Source organism: Phaethon aethereus (assembly GCF_964289735.1).
Source record: "Phaethon aethereus genome assembly, chromosome: 4".
NCBI lineage: Eukaryota > Metazoa > Chordata > Aves > Phaethontiformes > Phaethontidae > Phaethon > Phaethon aethereus.
In genome coordinates this window covers 17,749,265-17,774,827 of record NC_138578.1, presented here as the reverse complement: position 1 = coordinate 17,774,827, position 25,563 = coordinate 17,749,265, and the positions used below count along the sequence as shown (strand labels likewise).

Here is a 25,563-nt window from a genome sequence, read left to right as displayed (position 1 = left end):
CACTGCACTAGGGGGGCCAGGCTTGCTCGTGGCATCTCAGCTTTGGCTGAACTAGCCCACATCATGCTGTTTGTGATGAAGTGGCAAAAAGGGTTAAATTTCCAACTATTCTGGTATGTATTTGGCTATTCAGGGTAGCACCTGTGTCGGGTTGATTTGCCTGAACAGTGGTTAACCAACAGGTGCCAGGCATTAACCTGCAGCTGGGGCTCAGCTAGCTGTTATTTACTGAATATTCCTGAAAAGAGGGAGCAGAGTCCTCTACTTCCTCAAAATTCAGAGGCTGTATTTATGAAGGGCATTGTTTTTATGTGACAGCCCCGGCTTTCTTCTGTTCTGGTAAGTTCAAACGGACACGGTGTTAGCTCTAGTTTATGGCAGGTACTCTGGAACGCCGTGTTTGCTGCTGCTGCTGTGAGAGAGGCTGGTTGGCAGCGGTGCTGCAAGTCTGGTATGTGGGGAAATACTTAGCACAAGTAGCTTGAAATCCCTTCTGTTTTGTGAAAATTGCTGATATAAATGCTGTAGGATGTGGCAAGAGCTGATGATGTGATCAGAGTGGTGGCTTCTCTGAAGAAAGTTTGTGTTGTATTACTGCAAGCAAAGGTAGATGAACGCTAACGAAAACTTGTGAGAATATTTCTTCAGTTCTTGGCTGTTTGTTACCAGAAATCTTCTACCCCTGGAAAGCGTGCCTCGTGCATAGTATATGTATCTGTTACTGTTTCTGGTCCTGGCGTACTCTTGGTAGTCCTCCACTTATCTGCAGCACTTTTTCTCCTAAAGATTCCCACTCTGCTGGTTTAGTACTTAACAGAATAAATGTCTGAAAGAGCTAATTTGATACCAAGATAATACAAAGAGTTACCTGTGGATGTTCTGCTGATGAAGGTTGTTATTTACTAGGAAAGGGAGAGGTTAGAATCATAGAATAATTTAGGTAGGAAAAGACCCTTAAGATCATCGAGTCCAACTGTAAACCTAAAACTACCAAGTCCACCACTAAACCATGTCTCCAAGTGCTACATCTACATGTCTTTTAAATACCTCCAGGGATGGCGACTCAACCACTGCCCTGGGCAGCCTGTTCCAATGCTTGACCACCCTTTAGGTGAAGAAATTTTTCCTAATATCCAATCTAAACCTCCATGGTGCAACTTGAGGCTGTTTCCTCTTGTCCGGTCACTAGTTACTTGGGAGAAGAGACAAGACACCCACCTCATTACAACCTCCTTTCAGGGAGTTGCAGAGAGCGAGAAGGTCTATCCTCAGCCTCCTCTTCTCCAGACTGAACAACCCCAGTTCCCTCAGCCGCTCCCCATAAGACTTGTTCTCCAGACCCCTCACCAGCTTCGTTGCCCTTCTCTGGACACGCTCCAGCACCTCAACGTCCTTCTTGTAGTGAGGGGCCCAAAACTGAACACAGGATTCGAGGTGCGGCCTCACCAGTGCCGAGGACAGGGGCACGATCACTGCCCTGCTCCTGCTGGCCACGCCATTTCTGATACAGGCCAGGACACTGTTGGTCATCTTGGCCACCTGGGCACACTACTTCTTGTAGATACTTGTAGATGTTAATACTACTATGGTACAGTCGTAGCTGTTTTTTACAACTACTGTCAGAAGTTGGCATGATTCTGGGGTTCTCATTGTAATTCTAAAAATATGTGAATGGAGTTTTTGTTTAGAAACATTATGGGGACCTTTGCTGCAGTACTTTCAATGCGCGGGATCAGGCTGGGGATTGTTAAGAACAGTGGAGTTTCTTCATATTTCACATACCTGAACAGCAGCAACAAAAACCCAACCCATGTGTTTCAAACAAAGCCAGTGTCCTGGAACAAAAAATTGTTTGCATTTCTTTTAGTACCAAAAGCAAATTCAAAACTGGGACTTCTGTGGGAAATCAATATTGCTGCAAATTTAGTAGGACATAATTGCTGCTAGATATATTGAATAAGAATGGCCTAGATATAGTGACTATCTAAATTGTAGCTTTTTCATTTGATATACTAAGTTTCATATTGACAAGAGATTTAAGTGTTCTTCTGTTACGGCGTCTCTGTTTTGCTTTCCCTTTCTTTTATACTTGTAAGTCATTCAAAGGGAATAAAAGATGACTACATTGTTCTTGAGAGACTGGCTGCATCCTAGTTAAATAAAATCAGAGATGGGCCATTCTGTGGGTGCTGCTCTAAACCCCTGAGACCTTTCCCATACAGGGTCAGGATATTTGTGTAAAGCTTGAGAGAAGTAATTCGCTTGGATTTCCCACATGATACAACATTACATAAAATCCAAAATAGTTTAGTTTAATGCAGAACCAACCTAAGATCTCAGTAAACTAATACAGTTAATGATGCATGTCTGTACTTAGGCATCATAATTTACAGCTGCTCTTTAAAAGCTCTGCATCAAAAACTGTAGGAAATGGTTTCTGATTTTGTTTAGATTTACTGAAATTCAACTACATGTAACCTAAAGCTCTGCAATTCAAATACAGCCAGTCTCATGAGGGAAAAAATGGATTAAAACATGAAGCAAAGTTGAAAAAACAAATTCTAAATTGTACCTGTAAATAGTTTATTTTTAATTGAGACTTATTATTACAATGAAGTATCTTATTATAAAGAGTATGTAAAATATTTCACAACTTTTTATAAATTATGGGAAATACAACTACTTTCTTGTAAATTAATTGAGATAGTATCGGAAAGCATAGTCTTGAAACCGGAGGCGTTTGTGTATTTTGTAAAATCTGAAATTACATACAACTTTGTACTTGGGACTGCATCATATAGTCAACTAATGAAAGACATTTAGATGTATGCTTTGGAAATTATGCTGTATTGCATGGGAATAGACAAAAAGAGGTTTTCAAACTGTGGTACTTGCTAAATGGAAAAAATTTGAGATATAATGTACTATTTTCTTCAAGTTCTTTTTTCTTCCCACTGTTCTTTGTTCACTGTGTATTGTGAGCTCTGGGCTGCAAAATGCTGTAGCACAACTAAGTCTAGTTGTGTGCTTAGAATCTGGTGTATTCAGCAAGAGATACACCCAATAATAGACAGATGCCTTTGCAGATTGCTCTCGCATTTTGCTCTTTCTCTTGATACCCTGTGCCAGGGATCCTTTTTCAAGCAAGCACATAGCTACAAAACCAAAATCCGACCGTTCTAAACTATGGGACTACTAGTGTCTTTTTAAGCAGAGTGTTTAAACTTTATGCATTAGTGTTTAAACACTGAACTAAACTTCAGTATCTCGTATTAGTTGGCAAATATTATTTTGGGGAGAAGGAAATAGTTGCTGGTACTTCCTGATGAGGCTGTGCTTCTCTGAAACCTGCATTTTATACAATTCTTACTCTGAGCTTTCTGTTTCCAAATATGACAGAGGCACTTAAAATTCCAATGTTGTTTGAAACAAAATCAAGAACAGAAGCAACAGCTGAGGAAAAACTTCTTGGTGGATGGCTGCATGGCAGCTTGCTTTTTCAGTCCCTGCCCTGGTTATTTTTTTACAATGCTAATTTAGTTTAAAAACAAAACAAAAATGCGCCTACAAAGGATTCCTCTGACAGAAAAGCTCAACTAGATACCTATTTGTATACATTGAAAGTGATTGCCGTAGAAGTGTTTGATTTGCTTGCCTTTTTTTAATCTTTAAAAAAATCAGTTTTATTTAAGCAGCATTTCAAATAGGTTATTAGTTTTGTGCATTTCTGTTGCTTTCCAATTGCTGTTTGAACGTAGCTTGAAAGAAATAATGAGTAAATGTGAAACATCACTTCCCATTTTCAAACTGTTGAAAACAAAGGTAATTGATAAATATGTCTATTTTATATAAAAGTGAATAAATATTTCAGTAAATTTACTCCATTGATCTGTAATAAGTAGAGCAGTGAGTACTAGGGGGAAGAAAGATATGAAAACCACGCTTAAATGAGACTTTCAAAATAAAAATGTCCCACTTGCTGCATAAACTTACTGGTTTAACCTGAGATGATCAAAACCATTTCTGTGAATAGGAATTTGAACCCCTTTTTGGGGAGCGTACAGGCAGTGGTGTATCAAGTTAATGCTTCCTAGCTAACTTTCTTTTTTATTTCAAGTAGACCAGAAAAATGAGAGTTTTCTCATTTTCAAGACCAAAGCTGTGAGTTCCCTGTTGGAAATGCCACACAGGATGTCGCTTCTGCTCGCCTTGACGTACGCCAGGGCGCTGGCGTGTCTCCAGTCTCGCCAGGGCCCTCTGAGAGGTAACGGGAAGCGTCTGGCACCCCCGAAGGATGCCTGCTCGCTTCTGTCGTGTGTTGTGGCAGTCGCTAACATATACACACACAGTGTGATCTCCGAGCATAGAGCACGAAGATGGTAGTGGATGTTACTTGCGGAAGTTACTGTTGTTGTCTTCTCACCATGTACCTCTGTTATTGAGAGAGGTTAGCGAGATCTTAGGAGACTTTTTTCCCTGAACTAGAAGACTAAACTTCCCCAGCTCAAAAAGTGCTTCACGCTTTTTGTTCTGAAGCCCAGTGCGCTGTGTGCACTCTACTACAGTAGAAAAGCCTGCGTTTTGTTTTATTAAAAATGCAGGAGGAAAGAAAGGGTAAATTTGGAGTAAGGAGGAGGTTAAAAATACTTTCTGGTATCTTACATATATAATTAATTTATATATTTAAAAAGAAAAAACAATTATTATGAAAAATTACCCTGTAGTCTGTTAGTTTTAGTCATTACTTCTTCCGAGCTACTCTTCCTCAAGTATTCAGGTTGGGGGGGGGTTCAAGAATGGGGGTAGTTATCTGTAAGGGTAAATTTTGATGGGAATCTCGGTGAACATAGTGTTATGCTGACTTAGAGCAGGGGAAGATTCAGTTCTGGGATTTCAAATCTAGAACTGCAGGAATTGGCTCCATTGGGATATATGAACAACTACTCATGTTCAAAGAGCCAAAAAGACTGGGGCTTTTTTAAAAAGACTTTTTTAAAAATAAATTTTTAAAATGTAGGCATGGTAGTGGTTGTGCTGTTACTGTTGAGTCTTTGAAAAAACTGGCATTTAATCAGTATCTATCAAATGGTACATGAATTTCAGCTACTTTTGAGAAACAAAAAAGGCGACAGTCCTCTTTGACAAACGTATAACTTGAGTTTACAGTTTCTATAGTCATTTCTTTCCCTTAGTAGCAGATAGCATAGTTCTGTTTTACAATTTATTTTCAATTTTTGCCTTCTTCCAGCAACTGATGGTTCTATAAAGAGAAGGATTAAATGAAAGAGCAGTAGGTAACAAATGAAACATAGTAACTGTGAGCCTTCACTAAGTGTTTTAGTGTTAACCAACAGGTCTTTATTTTTCTGTTAAACTGTGATACCCTGAGCAGCACAAACATACCACCTATGCACCCACAGATTTAACATCTGTGGAACTAAATTAAGTCACAGAGTAATGATATAACTTTCCTAAGGTCATAGATGGAGTTAAGAACTTGCCTAGCTAGCCCATGTTTTTATCCGATTATGTTGGCCATGTGATCACCTTTTCCAGCTGTTGTCACTATTTTTAAATAGGTGTTTTGGCATAGTCTATCAACTGCCTCTGCTGCTCTGTGAATCAAAGTACTTGTCTAAGAATGTTTAGATGTTGATCAGTAACGAACGTAGGACATGAATTCAGGGTATGTACGTCTCTACTTCCATGAGATGAAGTAATAGTTTCGATCCGGCAGCTGTTTACCAGGCAAATTATCATCCTTTCTTCTATATATGCATAAGGTTTTGCAGAGAAAACTTGTTAGAGATCTCTGCTAATCTATGACAGTTTTTTCTTCGTAAATATCTAGGCCTTGCACAGCTGAATATCCATCCTCTTAGAAAAAAAACAGAACTCAACCCAGTGTTCATCACTTTGTTGCTGCTTCCTCTTTACTAATCTCCCAATTCAGTAGCCTGTGGCTGTCTTACCTGTTGGGGGCTCCCTTTACTTGCTGTAGGTGGCTGGTTAGCCCGCTCCATCTGAGATTACGCATCCTTTCTTTAGCTTAGTCTAAGACTTGTTACAGATTTTACCAAGTGCACACACGGCTAGCTAAGGGACTCTCGCTAGTTTCTGTTCTGAGTAAGGTTAGAGTGTTATCTTCACATTTTTGCTCTCTGTCAAAATAGGTAATTTTGTACATAATTTTAATTATGTATAATTAAGTACATAATTTTATACAAAGGTCATTCCCGTATTCTCCAAATATCTTGGAACTTACTCCAGTGAACCCATAGCAAAGTTAATTCACAATGACTGGTTGTAGCCCAACTTTTTTATCATAGTTTAAGACATATAATATATTTTCATACCTTTACTACCCTTTTTTTTTTTCTTTTGCCAAGATGCTGAACATCTTTCAGCTTTACCTTAAGTTACCAGTTGGCACTTTTTGATCTTTAATTGCCTCTTTAAAAGATAAAACACTCATGTTCAGTCATGTATTACCTACATCTTCCATAGGAGTTGATGAACTTTAAAAGGTTATGGGAATCCCTCATTAATTTCATGACATTTTTTGGTAGGTACCTAACTGTTCAATCTCTCCAGAGAGAGTAAGATGGCATTTTCGCTGACAAAATAACTGAGTTCTCAAAGAAATGAAGACTTTTTTTTTTTTAAATGAAGGAAGTTTATTGCAGGTCTTTCTTTTACAATTCTAGTGAAAAGTATAGCTAAGAAAGAAAATGAACTATGACCAATTCGTAAGAACGAGCAAAGGAAAAGAATAAGCTGAATACATACTATATTAAACTAAGCATTATGGTAAAGATAGAACCTCATCTACCTGTGGTTGCAGATTAAGGATAGCTGCTCCCCAATCCTTGTTTCCAGTGCCTGCACCAGGTGAAGAGGGGGACAGCACTGACAAATCTCTGACAGCTATTGACGGCACCTACTTGTAGTAGCTCCTCTGTCAGCTCACCCTAGAACTAGTAACTGCTCCATTCATCCTAGCTTAGATAACATGCAGCAGGCTTTCTGTTTGCAGGTCCAAAGGCGTCATATTTTGTCTTAATAGGTAGTCTGACTGTGGGGAAAGGTGTGGATGGGACACTTGTGGTTAGGACAGAAAATGGCTAGAACAAAAAGGCTTCCTTGACTCTGGTCTTCGTTACAAAAAAAATGTCCAGTGCTCATGTTTACATCCCAAGTCACTTTATTTAAATTCGTATTTTCTAAACACTAGCCTGCAGTCTGCAAGTCCGATAACAAACTTGATGCAAAAATGACCATCCTTCCGTCTGTCTCCAGTGTTTGTCTCATGATATTTTACAGTTAGTCCACTAAAAAAAAAATCTTGTGAAAATTTGCCTCTTCAAGTTTCTACTGAACTTGGCTAAAAATGGAGGCATCGGAATAGAAGGGGAATATAAGGTTGCTTCCCTTGTCTTCCTCTCCTACTTTTCTGAGAATCCTCATCAGACAAACAGAATAGGGCCGGCTTGTAGAGGTAAGGCCAGATAACTGTCCATCATCTCACTGCTCTTATAAAAATATGGTTAGCTACACAATAAGTTAGTCTATTTAGAGCCCAAGGCTGTGTGAAATGCAGTTAATGAAACTAACACAGATAACTTAAAAATCATCTAATGTTGCCAGAATCCTTCCCTTACTGCTGCTCTCGGGACAAGGGCAAAGAGCACTCAAAATGCACGTTCACTCACCCACGATTAGAAGATCAGTCTCCTGTGACAGAGCCTGCCTTGGGCTCGCCACGAGAGGGTGCGCGCAAACTGAAAACAAACCGTCGCGTGAAATGAAGAGAAATGGTGGCGGGAGTGCAGGGAGCTTCAGTTAGATTTGGTTTCATCAGTCCTACGCACCAGGCTGATCCCCAGCCTCAGGGAGACACTGAGGCAGGGAGCGTGGGGCATCCGAGCGGCTCAGAAGCAGCAGGGAAGAGGGTCTTGGACCCAGCCACACGAGGATCATCAGCTGCAGCAGTAATTGCAGAAATTTGCTCCATTCCAGCTCTACCAGAGTCCTGACAGCGCTTGCTGCAGAAAATCTGACTCTCTTTATCTAGAGCTGTGTTCTAAAAACAAAACAAAAAAACCAAGGCAAAATATGAAAAGAGCAGTTAAATCAAAGCCCTGTCTTAAGGGTTAGAACAATTTACAAGATGTTAAGTGCATGCATTAGAGCCAGAAAAAAAGGAGAAATAACATTAGAAATCTTAATGTACTGTTTTGTGGTGCTGACTTTGGAAAATGTCAGAAAAATTTATCTTCCAGACATGTTTGCCATGATGGTGCAAGTTTAAAATTTTGTCTTGCAAGTCTGATGTGGAAAAAAAAAAATGACATGAGGGGACATGACACGGCAGGAACTCTTCATACTAACTATTAGCAAAATGTATGTACCTGTGTTTTTGCAGACACAAGGAATCAAAGATGCTTAGTAAGAACTTAATAATGCATTTTCTGTAACAAACCACATGGTACAGAAGTGTACCTGTGAAGGTGACAGATGAAATCCTAACCCTTTTTTATATCTTAAAGAAAAGGGTCTACTTTTCTGCTCATAGTTAAGAGTAGGCAAATGACCTCTCATGAAGCTGACACTGTGGCAAAAATGCGTAATTTCTGAATACTATACTTAACAATCAGTTTACTGGAGAAGAGAGTAGCAGAATGAAAACTGAGAAGTCCATAGTGCAGTAGGTGGGTTATCTGGCGTATGTATGTATGTGGTGTGGCTGCGGAAGCCGACAACTTTCATACCCTCTGAAGGATACTGCAAAGCTGTATTAAACCACAGTGCGATGTTCAATTGCTACTGGAATGTCTAAAGTGACCTAGAGGGAAATCTGGTAGTTTCTGTGTCAAAAATATACATCCAAATCGCTTTCTAAGACCTGGAGGGACAGCGTAATTGGTCTTGTTTCCCAGTATGAAGGCTGATACTGATCATTATAAATCCCATATACTTCTTGGCTTAACTACCTACTTTGTGGAAGACCTTCAAGTACCAGTGGTAATGCAGATTTAAGTTAATACAGAGTACATAACTGAATAAACTACAAAGAACTAACTTATGTACAATGCTGCAAGGTACACTTACTCTGGTCACGTACAGCTTGGGCTTTCTACAGTAATCCACAAACGTGTGACACGAACTGAGAAGCAGAGCACAAATACATGTTTCGCCTTTGTGGCACGCCCTGCATATGTATGTGTAAGCATTATGCGACACTGTTACGTGGCACTTCATATTCTGAGCTGGCATGTGCTAACTGTAAAGTCAGGTCAGGCGCTCTACCTTTTCTTTAACAATTTATTTTTTTGATTGATTGCTCGGGAGGACTTGCTTTACTTATGTGAAAATTCCTATGTATTCTTAGTGGAGTTTGTCTAATACACTATTCACTAAAAGATGTAGTTATAGATACCGAAATAATTTTCGGATACAAGTTAAATTTAGCTTGGGTTTTGGTTTTTCTTTTTTTTTTCAGATGTGGTTTATTGCATCAAAGTCATCAAGGACAGCAGAAATCAGGTATGTACTTACCCTCCTTTTTCCAAACTGACCATATAGCTTGGTATTGAAAACTTCCTTATTTCATTATGGAGTACCTGAATTCAAATTTCTCTTTTACCTGACTTGTCAAAGAGAGCTGGACTAGTATCTCTGATTTCTCAAATAGAAGACTTCTATAATTTGCAGGTATATGGACAGTGGGTTGTTCTGGGATCAGTTTCACTCAGACTCTCCTGCGGAAACTATTCCATTTTGTATGATGTGGTCGCGTGCTGGGGCAGGGGACGTTAGCAAGCAGCCTCCTGATACCCCTCCTCCCCCCAAGGCCTTCCTGCCAGGCCTTTTCAGTCCAAAGTGCTGAGTATAAAAGTTCCCAAAAGAAAAGGTTAAGTATTTTGAATTTAGAGTGTTTTGGTTTTTAATCGAGTTACGACATTAGTCTACACGCGTACAGGTTACGAAGAGAAAATTCAATAGTGCACAGTTGAATTCTCTGCTACTAACAATTGACTTTGCAAAATGGAGCATGCAAGGAAATGACTTGCTGGACTGTATCTAGGCTTTGAGATTAGCTCTGATGTGCAGTAGTTTTATCATTATCAAAGCAGCTGCTATGCTGGCAGGATTGCATTTCCTCTTTTGCTTGCTGGAAAAGAGAGTTGTGAATAAACAGGTTTCTGCTATTTCAATGGCAGGATAAGTTATTTAAAAGGGAAAGGAAACGTTTTCAGTTCATGCTGACAGTGATTTTTTTTCCTGTGCTGCCCTCTCAGCAGCCTCTGATAGTTGCACATAGCAATAATGCGATTTAGGATTTTTTGTTTTTTAGAGATTGAAGAGGAGACTTACTTAATTTTACTGTTGATAAGTAAGAATGTTTTTTATTAATTTAGGACTGTTTACCTTCTGACTAGCTCTGTGATACCATAAAGGCTGAAGTGAAATTTTTATTTTAAATGGAAACAATGCTTATTTCAGCGGTTTTGGGGGTTTTTTTGTTCTGTCTTCATAGGAGTCTCACTTTTTCTAAGCTATGAGATTGCTTCTGGGTATTGTAAGATACGCACATCCACAAAAGTACTTCCAGGGGAATAGACCAAGATATGTCTGAGGAAGTAATAAATAGCTAGTTGTATCACTGTTTGCTCCGAATATTTCAAATATGCATCACTTAATATAGAAAACTTTTTTGTAAGTGTTTAAAAGATTTTCCATTACTGTTTTTGTGTGGCTGTAAAGCTCTTTCCACTTCAGACTGGCTAAGTTATTTCTCCTTTTTTCTTGTTAAAAATGGAGGATGTATTTTTTTTGTGCCGCAGAACAAAGCATCGCAGTTAGTACGTACCATTGCCTTGGACCTACTCAGAGGAAAGCAATGCAGGCATTGGGAAAGGAGGAACAAGGGACAGAAACTAGACTTACTTTAAGCAGAACTAACACAATTGCAACAAATTTAGATGTACAGAACATTTTGAAATTGACCAAGAAAATCAGTAATGAATTAACAGCAACATGCTTTTAGGGGCAGAAAGAGTCTCCTGTGCAAAAACACTGAAGTAGGTATGTGCAGTTTTACTTATCTGCCACATGATGGTATTATCAGCATTGGCCAGATGACAATATTTTAATGAAGTGATGCTAAAGGGATTCCATTAAATATGCAGGTGGCCTGATAGAGCAATGCATGAGAATTACAATATGGTGCTTGTCTGAATGTTTTTAAGCAATGTGTGCTGGTACAGGTAAAGAACTTTTTAACATGAAGAAAACTAAATTTTAATGCTCTAGACAAACCAGGGCAAGAATAACAAATTGGGGACTTAACCCTCATTAGATTACAGTGTTTTGAATAAGAAGTTATTTTTCCCTTCAGGAATAACGGGGAGCTGCCTTCAGAAATCCGTAATTTTATGCATTTACATCTTTCCATACCTGTTAGAAGGAAATAAGGCAGGAAAAGGGAAAATGGAAAGTTTTAACGAGCTGTACTTTCCTGGCTGAAGGAATGTCAGTAGCTAACAGAATCAGAAAAAACCCACACCGATAAGAAGCCAGAAGCTACGCTGTGTCAGAGATCTGAGACAGGCTTAGTGGCATGCAAGTTGGAGAGGGGCTGAGAGTTAGAATTAAAATTATTTATTATTACATATAGTGCATTTTATACCAGTTTTCAGCTTCAGGCTTATCCATAGTCTCAACAGTATAAAGAATGAAGCTCTGAAGTCCCTCTCAAACTGTCAAGTCAAACTGTCAAATGAAATGCAGACAACAGCATGAACCTGAAATCCATTTTCTGACTTCTCTCATTTTTATTTTTCCACTTTTCCTACATTTAAATCTTTGGCCTATTTAATTCACATAAATGTATTTGCAAAAGCATATATGTATGCAGAAACATTATTTAAATTTACCTACTTTCAGATGATTAAAACAAATTCTTTGTTAATGTAAGTGGGCTGGCCTTGGAGAGTAATTAATACCAACGGCGTGGAGGTGGAAATCACTGTTATGTTACTACTATCGATGGTTTTATTTTTCTTTTAGTAACTGAAGATACTCTCTGTGCACAGTGTCCATCCTTGCATTAGACAAGAATGGACCACAATAAGTACAGCACGGCAGTTCAATCTCTACAGAGATTGATAATCTGCACATTCTCTGCAGAAGTGACTGGTCAGTTCCAGGTGCAGTTCTGAGTACTGATAAGAGTAAACTCCTTTTCTTCTACCATGATTCACACATCTGCCTTCTGGAATTACTGTTTATGCAAGTTCAGCTATATAGGTCATCAGCGTTCCTTTGTATGCTTTGAAGAAAGTTCCCCCTTAGGGAACAAAAAACATTGCAGGGGTTGGACTGGGACAAAATTAATGTGGTAAACATTCAATACTACGAAGAACACTTCTGAAAAGGAGTCTAGTTTCCCGGCAAGTGTAGTGTTGAACAACAGTATGCTCAAGATCAAGCAATACTTGGTTGGGCAGAGGGGAAGAGCCTATTTAACTAACCAGGTGGTCAGCATGATAAACAAATTACAATTTTTATAATGAAGGATTTCAAATCATTAATAAGCTTCATTTCAACAAACAACTACTTAGTATTTATGTGTTTCTGTTTGAAAGCTTGTTTTTATAGCTTAGCTAGAACACTGTGATAGACTCGGTTGCTCTCAAGCGATGGGACAATCAACACTATACATAAATAAAGACTAGAATTAGAGACTATTCTAGCTTTGCTTTTGCTATTCTTGCACCACACATGCTCATAGAGCACTGTTAAGAAAATATGCAAAGTGTAATATCAATGTATAAATGTTTGTTTCTCTTACCATGATGACAGAAACCCCAGCAGTTGTGTTATTTTGCTTGGGTAGGCTGTTATTAAAGTGCTGCTTCAGTTTACCTGTTACTTCAGCTTGCATGTTATTCTCCTGGGAAGCATCATCCTGTATAAGAATAAACATACTATTCAAATTCGGAAAAACCAAAAGTATAGTTGAATGTAACTGAGTAAAAGAGAAGTTTTCTGTTATCCTCAGGTACTTGCTGCTTTTTAATGCGAAGTAAGCATTTAGACAGGCAGCTCATAGGGTTAAGACAAATTACAGAGGAAAGGAACATAGCAACCACTATTTATGTATGAAATTCTACTTCTTAAAATGCCGTGTGACGCTGTATACTTTCAGTCCATTGATTTGTCCTGCAATTATAAGCTGCAAAAGTTTGATTCAAGCATGTTAAAAATAACAAGCATATTTGTCATTTGACTTTCTTTTAAATCAGCATTTTACATGGTCCATCATGTGCTAAGTGTGGAAACATTATACAGTACCATAAATGTGTTTCAGAGGAGCTGTTATGCATACACACAATTATTATAGTTGTCTTCTCTTGTTTGAGGGAACTCCATAGATCATATTCAGTTCCTCTTAAAATGTGGGTGGAAGTAAACATTGATATGTACATGCAAACCTAGTATTTATTAATAATTGAACTGATTTTAAATCAACAAGCAACATACTTTAGTGTTCCCCATTGCTGCTGCCCAAAAAGATGAAGGACCCAGCAGCCATCAGCTTAGTGCCTATGTTAAATTAGGTATATTTGCTAATTTTATTTCTCTTATGAAGCTTGAAGTGCTTCAAAAAACTGGAGCTCATACTTTAAGTAGCATTGCAGCAAGTAAGATGCCAACATGCACGACAGTGCTTCCACATATACATTTTTGAGATGACAGTTTTCTAGGTTGAATGTAAAATAACAAAAAAGATGCTCAAGTCACACAGGTGCCTGTTGTATTACGTTTAAGCAGGGTTATAGAAACCTCCAGCACCTTCTAGTCTTGCAGTCAGCAAGTGATACCCTCACTCTAAGCTTCTGTGCTCTGAAAGAAAACAGTACTGTCAGAGCTGAAGCTGACTTCAGACTCTCACTGTTCTCTTCTATGGGGAAATGGGACTAGTGGTTCAACAAACAGAAACGGGCATAGAAGTGTATTGCTGCTTCTGAAAACTACACCTTAATGGTCACATTTACAGATTTAATATCAAATTAGAGACAAGTAAAATATAATTTACTCACTGACACCCAGGGATGGCTTAGGATCTGTGCTGCTGTGTATCGGGCTTCAGCATTCACATGTAACATCAGGCTAATTAACTCCTTTATTAAAAAAAAAGACAAAGAAAAAAGAGTGAGGAAGGTGGGGAGAAGGATATTATGATGGAAAATATTGTTGTACCAAGTTCTTCTCAGTGCAATTTTCTTGCTACCTGGGTGAATAGAACAAACCAGCTTACACTGATACCAATGTGAACAAAAAAATTTGGTTTTAGTGGAACAAAATATTTGTCCTTTGGGTTTAAGAGTATGCTGGGCAACATATTTCAGATCAGCTTCCTTATTGTATTCATGTTCACTGAGTCTTTTGAAACCAGATGAAAAGCACATGTTAAAAAAAAAAATCAGCTATAATGTTCCAGTTTGTTCTGTATATATTTATGCAGGTGACCTCCCCAGAACGAAAACAAACCTAGGACAGATGAGATCCTCTATGGGCAGCGTACATGCACATGAGCACAAGTCAGAGGCAAGAAACTGCATCTGATATTCAAGAAACTGCCAAAATTATTTGAAAACTATGTTCTCCTCTGTGTTGCTCCAGAAGAATAAACAACTTACTTCATCAGCTAAGGATCATCTGGTATAAGAAAAAACAGATAGATAGAAAAGTTCTTAATACCAATCTTTTGGGATTAACCATACAATCAGGAGAACTGTGGCTTTCATCATATTTTAGAGGCACTAGAGCAGGTGCCTTTAGCTTTATCAAGTGCTTCCATGGGCCTTTTGTTAACAGTGCCTACAGATATGATAAAGTTCATGAGGTTATTGATACAAAGCAGTCAGTAAAATAAAATTTAAAAAAACCCAAATCAACTTTTTTCAGTTGTTTATTCATTCCGGTTTCTTTTTATGCAACTAAAAACTAGTTTACTGGTGTAATTCCTGGTTCTACAAGCCTATTAAGATAAATATGTCCCCCTCCCAAATGAACGACTTCATGTACTTTGAGCGAGATGTCCCGTCAAAAAACCTTTTATAGCCTCCAAATTGTCAGTCTTCATAATCTTATCAAGCATATTTCAAAGAGATTGTTCATCACTTCAGTTTTGGGAAATGACATATTCAAGGAAATGATAATAATATACCTAACTGAGAGGTTTCCCAAACAGCCAAGTTACTTAGTCTGTGTAAGTCTGAAGTGAAAGGTCACCTTCAGTACCAAGAGTGAAGGCCTTGCTTGTTCAGAATGCATGTCTGGAACAGTGTGAGATGACTGGAGCTTCGGAAATGTTGGCAAATGGATAAACAGCCATTGGGAAATGCAGAAAAAATGCAACTTCTGGGTGCTAATTAAAGTCCTCAGATATCATTCAGAGCACGTTACTGAATTACCTTGCAAAGTGGGGCTTAAAAGCTGGAACCTTTGCCCTACAGGCACAACCATTTTAAACACAAGTGGCAATGATAACACAATAACTATTAGCAATGGGAAATCAAGCTGGCTGCACCTCTTGAAAAGTTCCTATAACTGGCTCAGATGAAATAGGAACAAATGATGTCAATTGCATTCAGTCCACATAGCCATAATTTTTCTTTTTTAAAAGAGTGATGAGGGAAAAATTCAGAGAGCACTTATTTTACAGCTGAAGCACTGAACCTGCTCTAATAGGCTGTCATTAAGTAAACTGAATAGTATGCAACTGGCATTCTGCTACACTTACTTACTCAGGCAGTAGCATGATGGCTTGAAAAACGTGATCTTTCATCAGTCCCTGTTAAGCTAACTAACTAAAGAAGCACAGCATCTGGAAGACTGGGTAAGAGTCTGTTCTGAATCTTCTATTCTGCCTTTACAACAGAGCACAGTCTTTTCAGTGGCTTGTCAGAAGCACTATTTCAGGTTGGAAAACATATCAGTACCTTGGCTGAATCAGTGATGTTATCCCAGTAGGGAGAAGGAAATTCCAGCTTCCCAACAAGTATCTGATCAAAGAGGTCTTCCTGAAGGTTGTTTTCACTATAGAACAGCAGTAATGAAAAAGATCATGAGAAAGAAGTGAATTTGTCATGTGACTTTTTAACTTGATTTGCAGATGGAACAGAAATGATGTTACATCAACTACAAAAATGCATAATTTGCAAGTGGTAGCACTTCTGAGGTGTTTGCCACAGTTACAGTCAGGAGTGAGAACAGAAAACACTATATATATTTGAGGTGAAAAATATATACAGACGTGAAAGGACTTCCACTGGAATAGGAACTGCACAGCCATATGGCACTTACTTATCAAAAAGATTAACAAGGTTAAAAATGCAGTTTACCATTAACCTTCACCCTCAACTGTGCGCTGGCAGCCCAGAAGGCCAACCACATCCTGGGCTGCATCAGAAGCAGCATGGCCTGCAGGTCGAGGGAGGGGATTCTGCCCCTCTGCTCTGCCGAGACCCCACCTGGAGTCCTGCGTTCAGCTCTGGAGCCCTCAGCACAGGAAAGACATGGACCTGTTGGAGAGGGTCCGGAGGAGGCCACAACAATGATCAGGGGGATGCAACACCTCTCCTATGAGGACAGGCTGAGAGAGTTGGGGTTGTTCAGCCTGGAGAAGAGAAGGCTCCGGGGAGACCTTATTGCAGCCTCCCAGTACTTAATGGGGGCTTATGAGAAAGATGGGGACGGAGTTTTTAGCAGGGCCTAAAACCGGTTTGAAACTAAAAGAGGGTAGGTTTAGACTAGATAGAAGGAAGAAATTTTTCACAATGAGGGTGGTGAAACCCTGGAACGAGTTGCCCAGAGAGGTGGTAGATGCCCCATCCGTGGAGACATTCCAGGTCAGGTTGGATGGGGCTCTGAGCAACCTGATCTAGTTGGTCCCTGCTTATTGCAGGGGGGCTACACTAGATGACCTTTAAAGGCCCCTTCAACCAAACTATTTTATGATTCAACACTACAAACCAGTAAGCTGTTGTGTCCAAACAGAAACACTAGAGGGCAAAGTATACACGTTCATTAAACGGGGATACACCTCGCAGACAAAAGGAAAAGAAACTATGCCCTCATGCCACCGTATCCCTGCACACAGCAGTAAACCACTTGCTCCCTTAGAAAAATAAGTAAATAAATTGATCCCAAAAGCTGACAAGAGGGACAAGTGAAAACAATTTAAAAAGAAGAACAAAAAAGTTAAAAGTGTCGATCTAATCAATCTTTTTTTTCCCCCCCCAGGATGCCTTTCCTTCAGGGAGATAGGTAAGACCTACTCAGAAAGGATTTGGTTCTTTACTGTTTTTCCCTTCAACATACAGGGACGCTCACCTGCGAAAAGGTGGAAATCCACATAATAATATGTATGTGATCACACCTGCAGCCCAAATATCCACCTTTAAGCCATACCTGAGAAAAAAAGACTGCGTTACTTGTGCTGGATTTAAAAAAAAGTCACTCCAATCAAACAATTGATTACATTTACATGACTATATATTGAGGATCTGTAACTTAGAAAAGTTACTTGCTGATGACATGGAAATGTATTTTGTACCTAAGCATCATTTTACTGAGCATCCTCCACAGTCTTTAAGAAACTGTGATAACATCATTTTTCATTGATTTTTTTTTTTTTTTCATTTGTCTCAAGGCTCTCCAGGGTCTTCTGAATATACTCAGATTCAATTCAGTATCAAGGTTTCCCAATCCAGAATCACTAATGATAAAAGACAAGGATGTGCTTTCTCAGTCCCCGTTCTGGAGTAACTATCTATCTCTAAGGTTATCATGTGTTGCTAAGCAACAAGAAAGATACCAATTCTCCAGTCTCTTGAGTGAGTAACACAGGGAAAAAGAACTGCACTTTTCTTTTAAAGCACAGAAATTAGAACACTAGAGGTCAAAAAGAGGTCTTTTTCCCTATTCTTTTCTATCAAGTAGATTCAGTTTGTCAAAACCTAAAACATGCAGACGAACTGCCCTTTGACTTTTGAGCTCACTGCAGCTGTGAAGTATTTCTCGATATGACAAATGCACTGAACAATGCTTGAAACAATACAACAGACCTCCCTCCATTAGGAAGACCAAATTCAGAATGGTCAGCTGTGGCACAAGTCAGCATGGAATGGAGGTCTAATAAGCCTAAAAGGAAAGACGACTTTTGAAATTCTACCATTTCACAAAAGTATTTTATATTTATGCAACCACCTGTTAAATACAGAAAAATGGGGTTGTTTAATTAAAGCAAGAGTTATCAAGTAGCATGCGTCACCCAAACAAGGTCACTTGAATTAACATGATACAATTAGGCCTGCTCCGAGAACAGGTTTAGACTAGGTGACCTCTGGAGTCTCTTCCAATATAAATAACTCCATTTCTGACATAAAATGTTAGAAAAGTGTTTTGTTTGTCCGTTTTTCCCCTAGCAGGTGCCACAGCAGGTACAATGGGCTCTGAATGGTGAGGTGAGGCAGGGAACACAAACTAACAAACTCTACTGCACCAGCGCTGGTCCTAGGGAGATGGTAAGGAGGCGAAGGTGAATCCTGGGAGCAGGGTGAGTGAGGAAACTGGCCTCTTTGAGGAACTGAATGATGCCTGTTTTCTCCTAGGTGGTTTGGTTACAAAAAGAAGGAGGACCATCCTATTAGCTACTAACTGTTGTAAGAACTAGATATCTGCCAAAAATAACTGGTTACAAGACCTACGTCTTAGTCATCCTCACCCTGTCTCTGCAATGATTTCTGGAGCCACATATGTGGGTGTACCACAGACAGTATATAAAGGTCCTTCAACCACAGTTGCCAGTCCAAAGTCTCCAAGCTTCAAAGACTTGGTTCCATCTGGATATTCACATACCTAGAATCAGCAACATAAAAACAGAATGAGGAGGAGAACATCTGCATTTTTTAAATCCTTTAATTTGTTTGGAAAATAATAACCATCACACCAAGAAGACAGGGAAAAGTGGTAACTTCCACAGCCCTGTAGGAAAAAAAAAAAGTAGTATGACTTTTAGTCATTTTAGTATGTTGATTGCCAACAGTGCAGCCGGAGCTACTGTTCAATGGAGCTGTCTGCTAGCTATGTATATTTGAGCATGATACAGCCTCATGGGGTGGGGAAGAAAACCCAATCCTAGAATGCTGAGAAGTTTTAAATATATTAAGGAAAATATAATACTATGCTTCCATTTGATTGGGACCTAGAGTTTAAAATGGGATTGGCAGCTACAATCAGGTTTGTTTACTATCTCTCACTAACTTAGCATAAATCTACTCAGTTAACATACTGGCTATTTCATAGGCAAATGTCTTCCCTACATTTAGTCTGGGCAAGTTCAGTACAGGAGAGAGAAAGCCGACTAAAGACGTATTTAAGTTTCTGTGCAGACCCAAGTGCACCTCACCAAAAGCCCCATAAAGAATCTAGCACGTCTTGTTCTGAGTCATTTTGTTAATGGAAGAAACTAAATTTTAATAGAAATAAAAGTGTTATATGACAGTGATAGCAAGAGTAAATCAAACCAAACCAACAGCAAAGGAAACACCCCTAAGAAATTAATCTTGGTTTTGTTCCTAAAGTAAAATGTTTACGTTAGCATGATTTCAACAGGATCTAATTTCTAGAATGTAGGACTGTCCAGAATGGCTGAATTTGTTTGGTTTCCTCAAGCAACTGGATGCTGCTAAGGTGGCAATAGCTTGCTTAATTCATAATTAATTCATACCATTAATGGAAACACTTGTTCTTCTTGATGTAACACCTTCATCTCTGCTATTACTCTTAGGGTTTGTATTTTTAAATGCATGATTGGTAAAGAGAATTCAGACAGCTGGATGACCCTGTGCAAAAGAACTAACTACTTGCAATTACAGGTAGCAATTGATGGGAATTATTTGCATTTACATCCAATACCGGTATGTTACCTTAACATTTTGCCATTGTCAATCACAGGGAATACGATTTGCATCTGTTGAGTAATCTCTTTAGGCTTTCTAGGCAGAAAGGACATTTGTGCCTATTTATAACTGATTCAATCACCAATGAGAGCTTAAAATTTCTTTGGACTGTCTGTGTGTGAAGATGCACTGATATTAAGTGAGACTTCTGCCTTCATTTTCTTTCTCTTAAGTGCCATGTTGCTGTGACTACATTTTCCAGAAGCGCCCCTCCTTCCTTTTACTAAACAACCTCATTTAATTGAGGGCTTATTTAAATTGCAAAACACTGCCAGTGGAATTAGTTTGGAATGAATTGACTATTAATTGGAAAATATTTTCAGCTTATAGCTCTATCCTTGTAATATTTCAAAATCTGGTCTGGGATAAGCCATGACTCCTACTCTAGATGCAACCTCATTAAACAGGATTGACAAACACCACAGAAGGCTTTAAGAAATGCCTACCAAGTGTTGATGAAAGCTGCTAGCATTCCTGATGACAGTGGCTCAAGCAGGGGGGATTAAGGCCCTATTTGTTCAGTGTATGACACGTAAGTTCTAATACCCAATATGTGATACCTAAGTATAACCTCTTGTATAAGCAAGATAGCATGTTGTTCCCATTCTGTGAACTGTAGTCTAACCAGTTCCCAAAGCAGACTTCACGGTAACTCTGGTCAACACAGTTATTTTATGTCTCTGCTGAAAACAAAATCAGTCAGTCCCTGAGGACAAAATAAATGTATGTACAGAGTTAACTCATGGCTCGAATGCTGGTAAATCATCAGAAAGACGATCCTACTGTGGCAGTGAGAGAAAAAGAAAAAAAATTGCTTGAGATGAGATAACCACATGATTGTTCAAAGAAATGGCACTCAGTCCACCTTTTCTCCCACTTGCAAACTATGATAAATAATTCATTGACATAGCTTTAAAATTCATTGTTTTGAGAGACAATGCTCCTGCTTATCCAAATGGCAGCCAATCAAAATGTAAATAAAGATAGGTCGAAGGACAGGTTTGAGCACAACTCACTTGAGTTATGGTGATTGCTATCTCATGGCAGAAGATTTATTTCATACATATTATTCTAAATTAATATTCCTGCTGTTCTCTGCTCAGCTCCTTGACATTTATATACAACCATTTGCATTAATGAGAACAAAGTAAGAGAAAATATTAGAAAATAAATGGGACATACCAAGAGATTTTCTGGCTTGATGTCTCTGTGCACAATGTTGAGACCATGAAGGTATTTGAGCGCACTGGCTAGATTGTAGACCATTGCACTCCCATCTCGCTCTGTATATTTTGTAGAAGATGTGATAGCATCAAATAGATCTCCTCCCTAAAGTAATAAAAGATAATAGATTGCTACATGAAAAATAATGAAGGTGAAGATATTTCACAAAAAAGCTGCATAAAATCTTCCTTTACAAAAGGCGTGCTCAAATGTCTGCTAAATAGTAAAAAAAATATTTTGTGGAATGACTATCTTGTCGCAAAGATACTAGACTGGCACTTGGGTCATCTCCATTAAATTTTCAGCTGCACGGCAGGCTTCTGGTGTCTGAGTTTAGGCAAATCACAGCTCTTCTCTGTCTTGATTTCATTCTATTGATCTCCTACCTTTGATCACTCATTTAAATTACCTACAAGTACAGGCATACAGTTTCCCTTTTCTTCATCTTACCAATATAATACCTTTACATAGCAAAAAACCCAGCCCTGATTTTGAGTAAAGCCTAAAGCGATATAAATTAGCCCAATAATAAAAAGCCTAATATAACAAATATTCAGCAATTGTAATGAATGGCAAATTGAAATTTCTGCAGATATTGCAGAAATATCAAATAAGAATCGCTGAAGAGGACAAACAACATTAGCATGATCTTTTCCAACCTAAATGATTCTATGATACACCAAAGTGCAGCACCTACAGGTGATTTCTGAATATGCCAGTTGTGCAGGCTCTGATTATGGATGCCCTGTTCCTCTTGGAATACATAAGAACACGTAAGCGAGTTACTGATGCGGCATTTCCAGTCACTGCAACAAATTCTACGTGGGCATCTCTGTGGTGGTTACCCTGGATACATCTGTAGGAGTGATCTGTCTGAGCTGTGGGTGGCATTCCAAGCATTTCAATACATGTGGAAGAGAAGCGGCAATTGAGAATCTCCAGGCCAAGATGGTGGTGTATTAAAATATGTAACAAAAAAAAATAATACTGTCTTAAAACCAAAAAAGCCTCTACTATATAAAAATAACTTCTAGAAAGGATGACAAATGGGTAGGCTACAGAAATTATGAATTCAACAACTATGGACTTTCTTTACAGGTTCCCCAGGCTGGCAACCATTCTAGAGGGAACTCTTGAATTTACCAATGTTTCAGACAGAAATAAAAAGTGATGATGATGATATATATTGTTTATATCTGACATGCCGATCAAGCTGATGTGCAGTGACTTGTGTCACTGAGTGCATGACCAAAACTTGATGTAACTTGGGTATTTGGTTCACTAGGTGACAGCAAAATGTTTTCTCTGTACATGTATGAAAGCAGCATCTATTTTCTGGTGAATTGGATAAGGTGAGTGAATGTTTGATATAAACAAAACAGGTGAGATTTTTTTTAGTTTTAATTTTGCTGGACCATAACCATGTCAGTTTAAACTATAGAGAATTTGTTTCTTTAAAACAAATTATTAAATAAAGGTATTAGCAAATATGACAGGAGTTCTGTCAGTAAATGCATATCACTGTTACCCCCGCATATTGTAAACATGACAAAATCCATTATCCGCTTCTGTCTAGACTGTGCACATTGCAAAATTACTTCAGATCTGTGTAAATAGTCTTAATTACGACATTCCATTAATATAACTGATTGACAAAAGTATTTGCATGATTCAAAATGCAGGTTGCCACTGAAATCTTATCTGATTATGTCTCCCAGTATCTTCAGGTTCCTAGATACACCTCACACTGACACAGAGAATTAAAAACAGTCATCTTAGTTTTACCTTGACCAGCTCCATCACCAGATAGAGTTCTGTTGGGGTGTCCATTTCCTCTATAAGCATAATGATATTTGGATGCTTCACTCGACGCAGAATAGACACTTCATTTTCAATCAGGTGTTCCTGCTCAGAAAAGGATGGAGGTTTATCTGAATAGACATGAAATTGCCAATTCACGCTTCCTTTGAACAGCTGACCACTGATGACCTGTTCAGTGAGCACCCTTTTTGCTGTTTAATTTATATAGTAGAGGGTTATTGTCAGATACTGGATTTTAACTTGTATTTTAGCCCAACTGTACTTCTTCATTGACTAGATGTAATTTAAAATACCGTATTTCATACACATAACCAGTGGTATATCTCTGAAAAAACACCCCAGAACATGTCAGCAATTCAGGAAGTGCAGATTATATTCTTACGTGGGTATTAGGAGGTGAAATTAAGTTCAGAACCCCCCCGCTTCTGAGCTGGATCATTGTAACCTGCCACCCCCCATCAATAGTTAACATGTTCTTGATCCTCTCCAGCCTTCGCCGTAGTGTAGGTTACTCAAGGGCAGATTACATAGGATTTATTTTCAAGGACTTTATTTTTAAAAAAAGTTGTGGATTATATTCAGGAAAAACATTATAACTGCTTTGGTTATGGATTTCAGTTCATTTTATATGCATATTCAGATTTACAATCTGCAAAATATGTAACAGCTCAGTTAAGTCACTGTGGCTCCAACAGCTTAAGAGCACACAGAGTTTAATTTCCCCTTCCCTATACTTTTGAGGAAGTAATGAATTTCAAGAATAAATTAGTTTCAGAATGTTTTGCTTCTTAGAACATCTTAGCACTTGGTTAACACCGGAGAGTGAAGAAAACTACATGCCCCCTTCATGTGAAGAATGATTTGCATTTTCCTTTGTAACTATTGGACTACAGATACTGTATTTAGGTTCACTGCAAAATAAGTAACAATGCTTGCATAAAACACTAGTTTCCTGACACTTTGGCACATAACAAATCATGTCACTGGACTTGAAACTTATTCCTGTTTAATGCACTGATTAGTAGCATGCACGTCATGCATTTGTGAGCAGAGCACTAGAAGCAGATGTGATCCACTGTGCACAGGCAGCGACTGAAGATCTTACACTATCTTCTATTTCCAGGGTTATTTACGGATGCGTTGTGTTTTTGCCAAAGCTCTATGTGGCTACGTAACTCAGAAACTACATGCCATGTGTGCATCTCATTTTGTGAGAGCATGGTGCGGCATATATGGGTTAAACAGTCACACCTTTGAAATTCAGTTTGAAAGAGCATCAATTGTCATTCTGAACAAACATATGACTGCTCCAAGCAAAGTGCTCTGGAGAAAAAAAAACAAACAAACATGAAGCAATTTTGTTAAACACAATGCTGAATCTCATCAACAGACAAAAGTGAACAGCCACAGCATACTAAGCCTTATGGATGGAAGCCTGTAAATTCAAAACTAGCATTGAGAGTCCAAGCAAAAACTAGATTCTTATTATAGCTTTTCCTACCTAAAGAACAGAAAACATATTAAATTTATGGCATTCATTAATTATGACTAAGGCACAACAGCTTTACCTGTGTTTTCTCTGTTTCACTTGACTAAGCTGTTAGTTGCTTTAAATAAAGCCCAGGCATAAGTAATGTTTATTTAAAATAAACAATAATAATGTTTTTTTAAAAAGGCTACAAAATGTTGAGATACTGTTTTAATACCTATCCTCAAAATGCTGAACTAATATGTAGTTAGTTATTTTCAACCACCCCACTGTTTTTGCTACATTTTGTCATGAAAAAAAAAAAAAAAAAAAAATCTCAAAATTGTTATAATGTTCTCCTGGATAGTGCAATATAGATTTCAGTCTACATCAATATGATTTATTTACAGATAAATTATTGTTTAATTTACATTTAAGCTGCTTGTAGAAAAATGCATTAGTCAACTGGATTCAAGTTTTAGGACATCCAAGATAAACTGCTAGAGAGCAGTGAGCAACATACAAGTCATGCATATTTAGGCCAGATAGGTGTTTTTAAGGCAAGGCTTATACTGCCTTATACTGCCATGTGAAATAGAGTGAGGAAGGAGTAAGCTGTAGCAAAATTTAATTACTTTCTTTGCTGGCATTCTTCCTGGACAGGTCTGCCACTGCCCTACCACATATAAACATCTTCCTAACAACAGTCCTCTGCTTGTACATACACATACATCTGTATGTAGCTATACAGACACAGGTTCTTTCAGAAGAGACAAGTATGCATCCATGGGGTTGATTTTTTTTTATTTGTTTCAAAACAGTGAGAACATAAATATGTCTAAACTCTGCTGTTGGAGACCATTCCAATTTATGATACCTAAGCATCTGACTCAGTCAAGTAATAAAAAACATTTAAAATTGAAAGCTGTACACATCACCCAGAAGTTTTCCTTTGCAGTGAAACACACTGTTGCCCTTCCTACAGCTGAAAAAATGGCAACATTTTAATCTCAA

The 25,563-nt window shown here is 38.4% G+C and overlaps 1 protein-coding gene across 2 annotated transcripts in view; it reads right to left on the bottom strand.

Moving 5' to 3' along the window:
- Window positions 1-7,645: 7,645 nt before the first annotated feature.
- The window catches only part of DCLK2 (doublecortin like kinase 2), a gene marked incomplete at its 5' end in the record, with an annotated part of 87,575 nt that continues 69,657 nt past the window's right edge, over window positions 7,646-25,563 (bottom strand). For both annotated transcript variants that reach the window (XM_081998814.1, XM_081998815.1), the window contains 8 exons: window positions 7,646-8,083; window positions 12,857-12,973; window positions 14,109-14,189; window positions 16,014-16,110; window positions 17,407-17,484; window positions 18,800-18,933; window positions 21,219-21,365; window positions 23,046-23,165. In XM_081998814.1, the coding sequence (XP_081854940.1) occupies window positions 7,889-8,083; window positions 12,857-12,973; window positions 14,109-14,189; window positions 16,014-16,110; window positions 17,407-17,484; window positions 18,800-18,933; window positions 21,219-21,365; window positions 23,046-23,165 (969 nt within the window). In that variant the 3' untranslated portion in view covers window positions 7,646-7,888. The remainder of the gene's footprint in view (window positions 8,084-12,856; window positions 12,974-14,108; window positions 14,190-16,013; window positions 16,111-17,406; window positions 17,485-18,799; window positions 18,934-21,218; window positions 21,366-23,045; window positions 23,166-25,563) is intronic.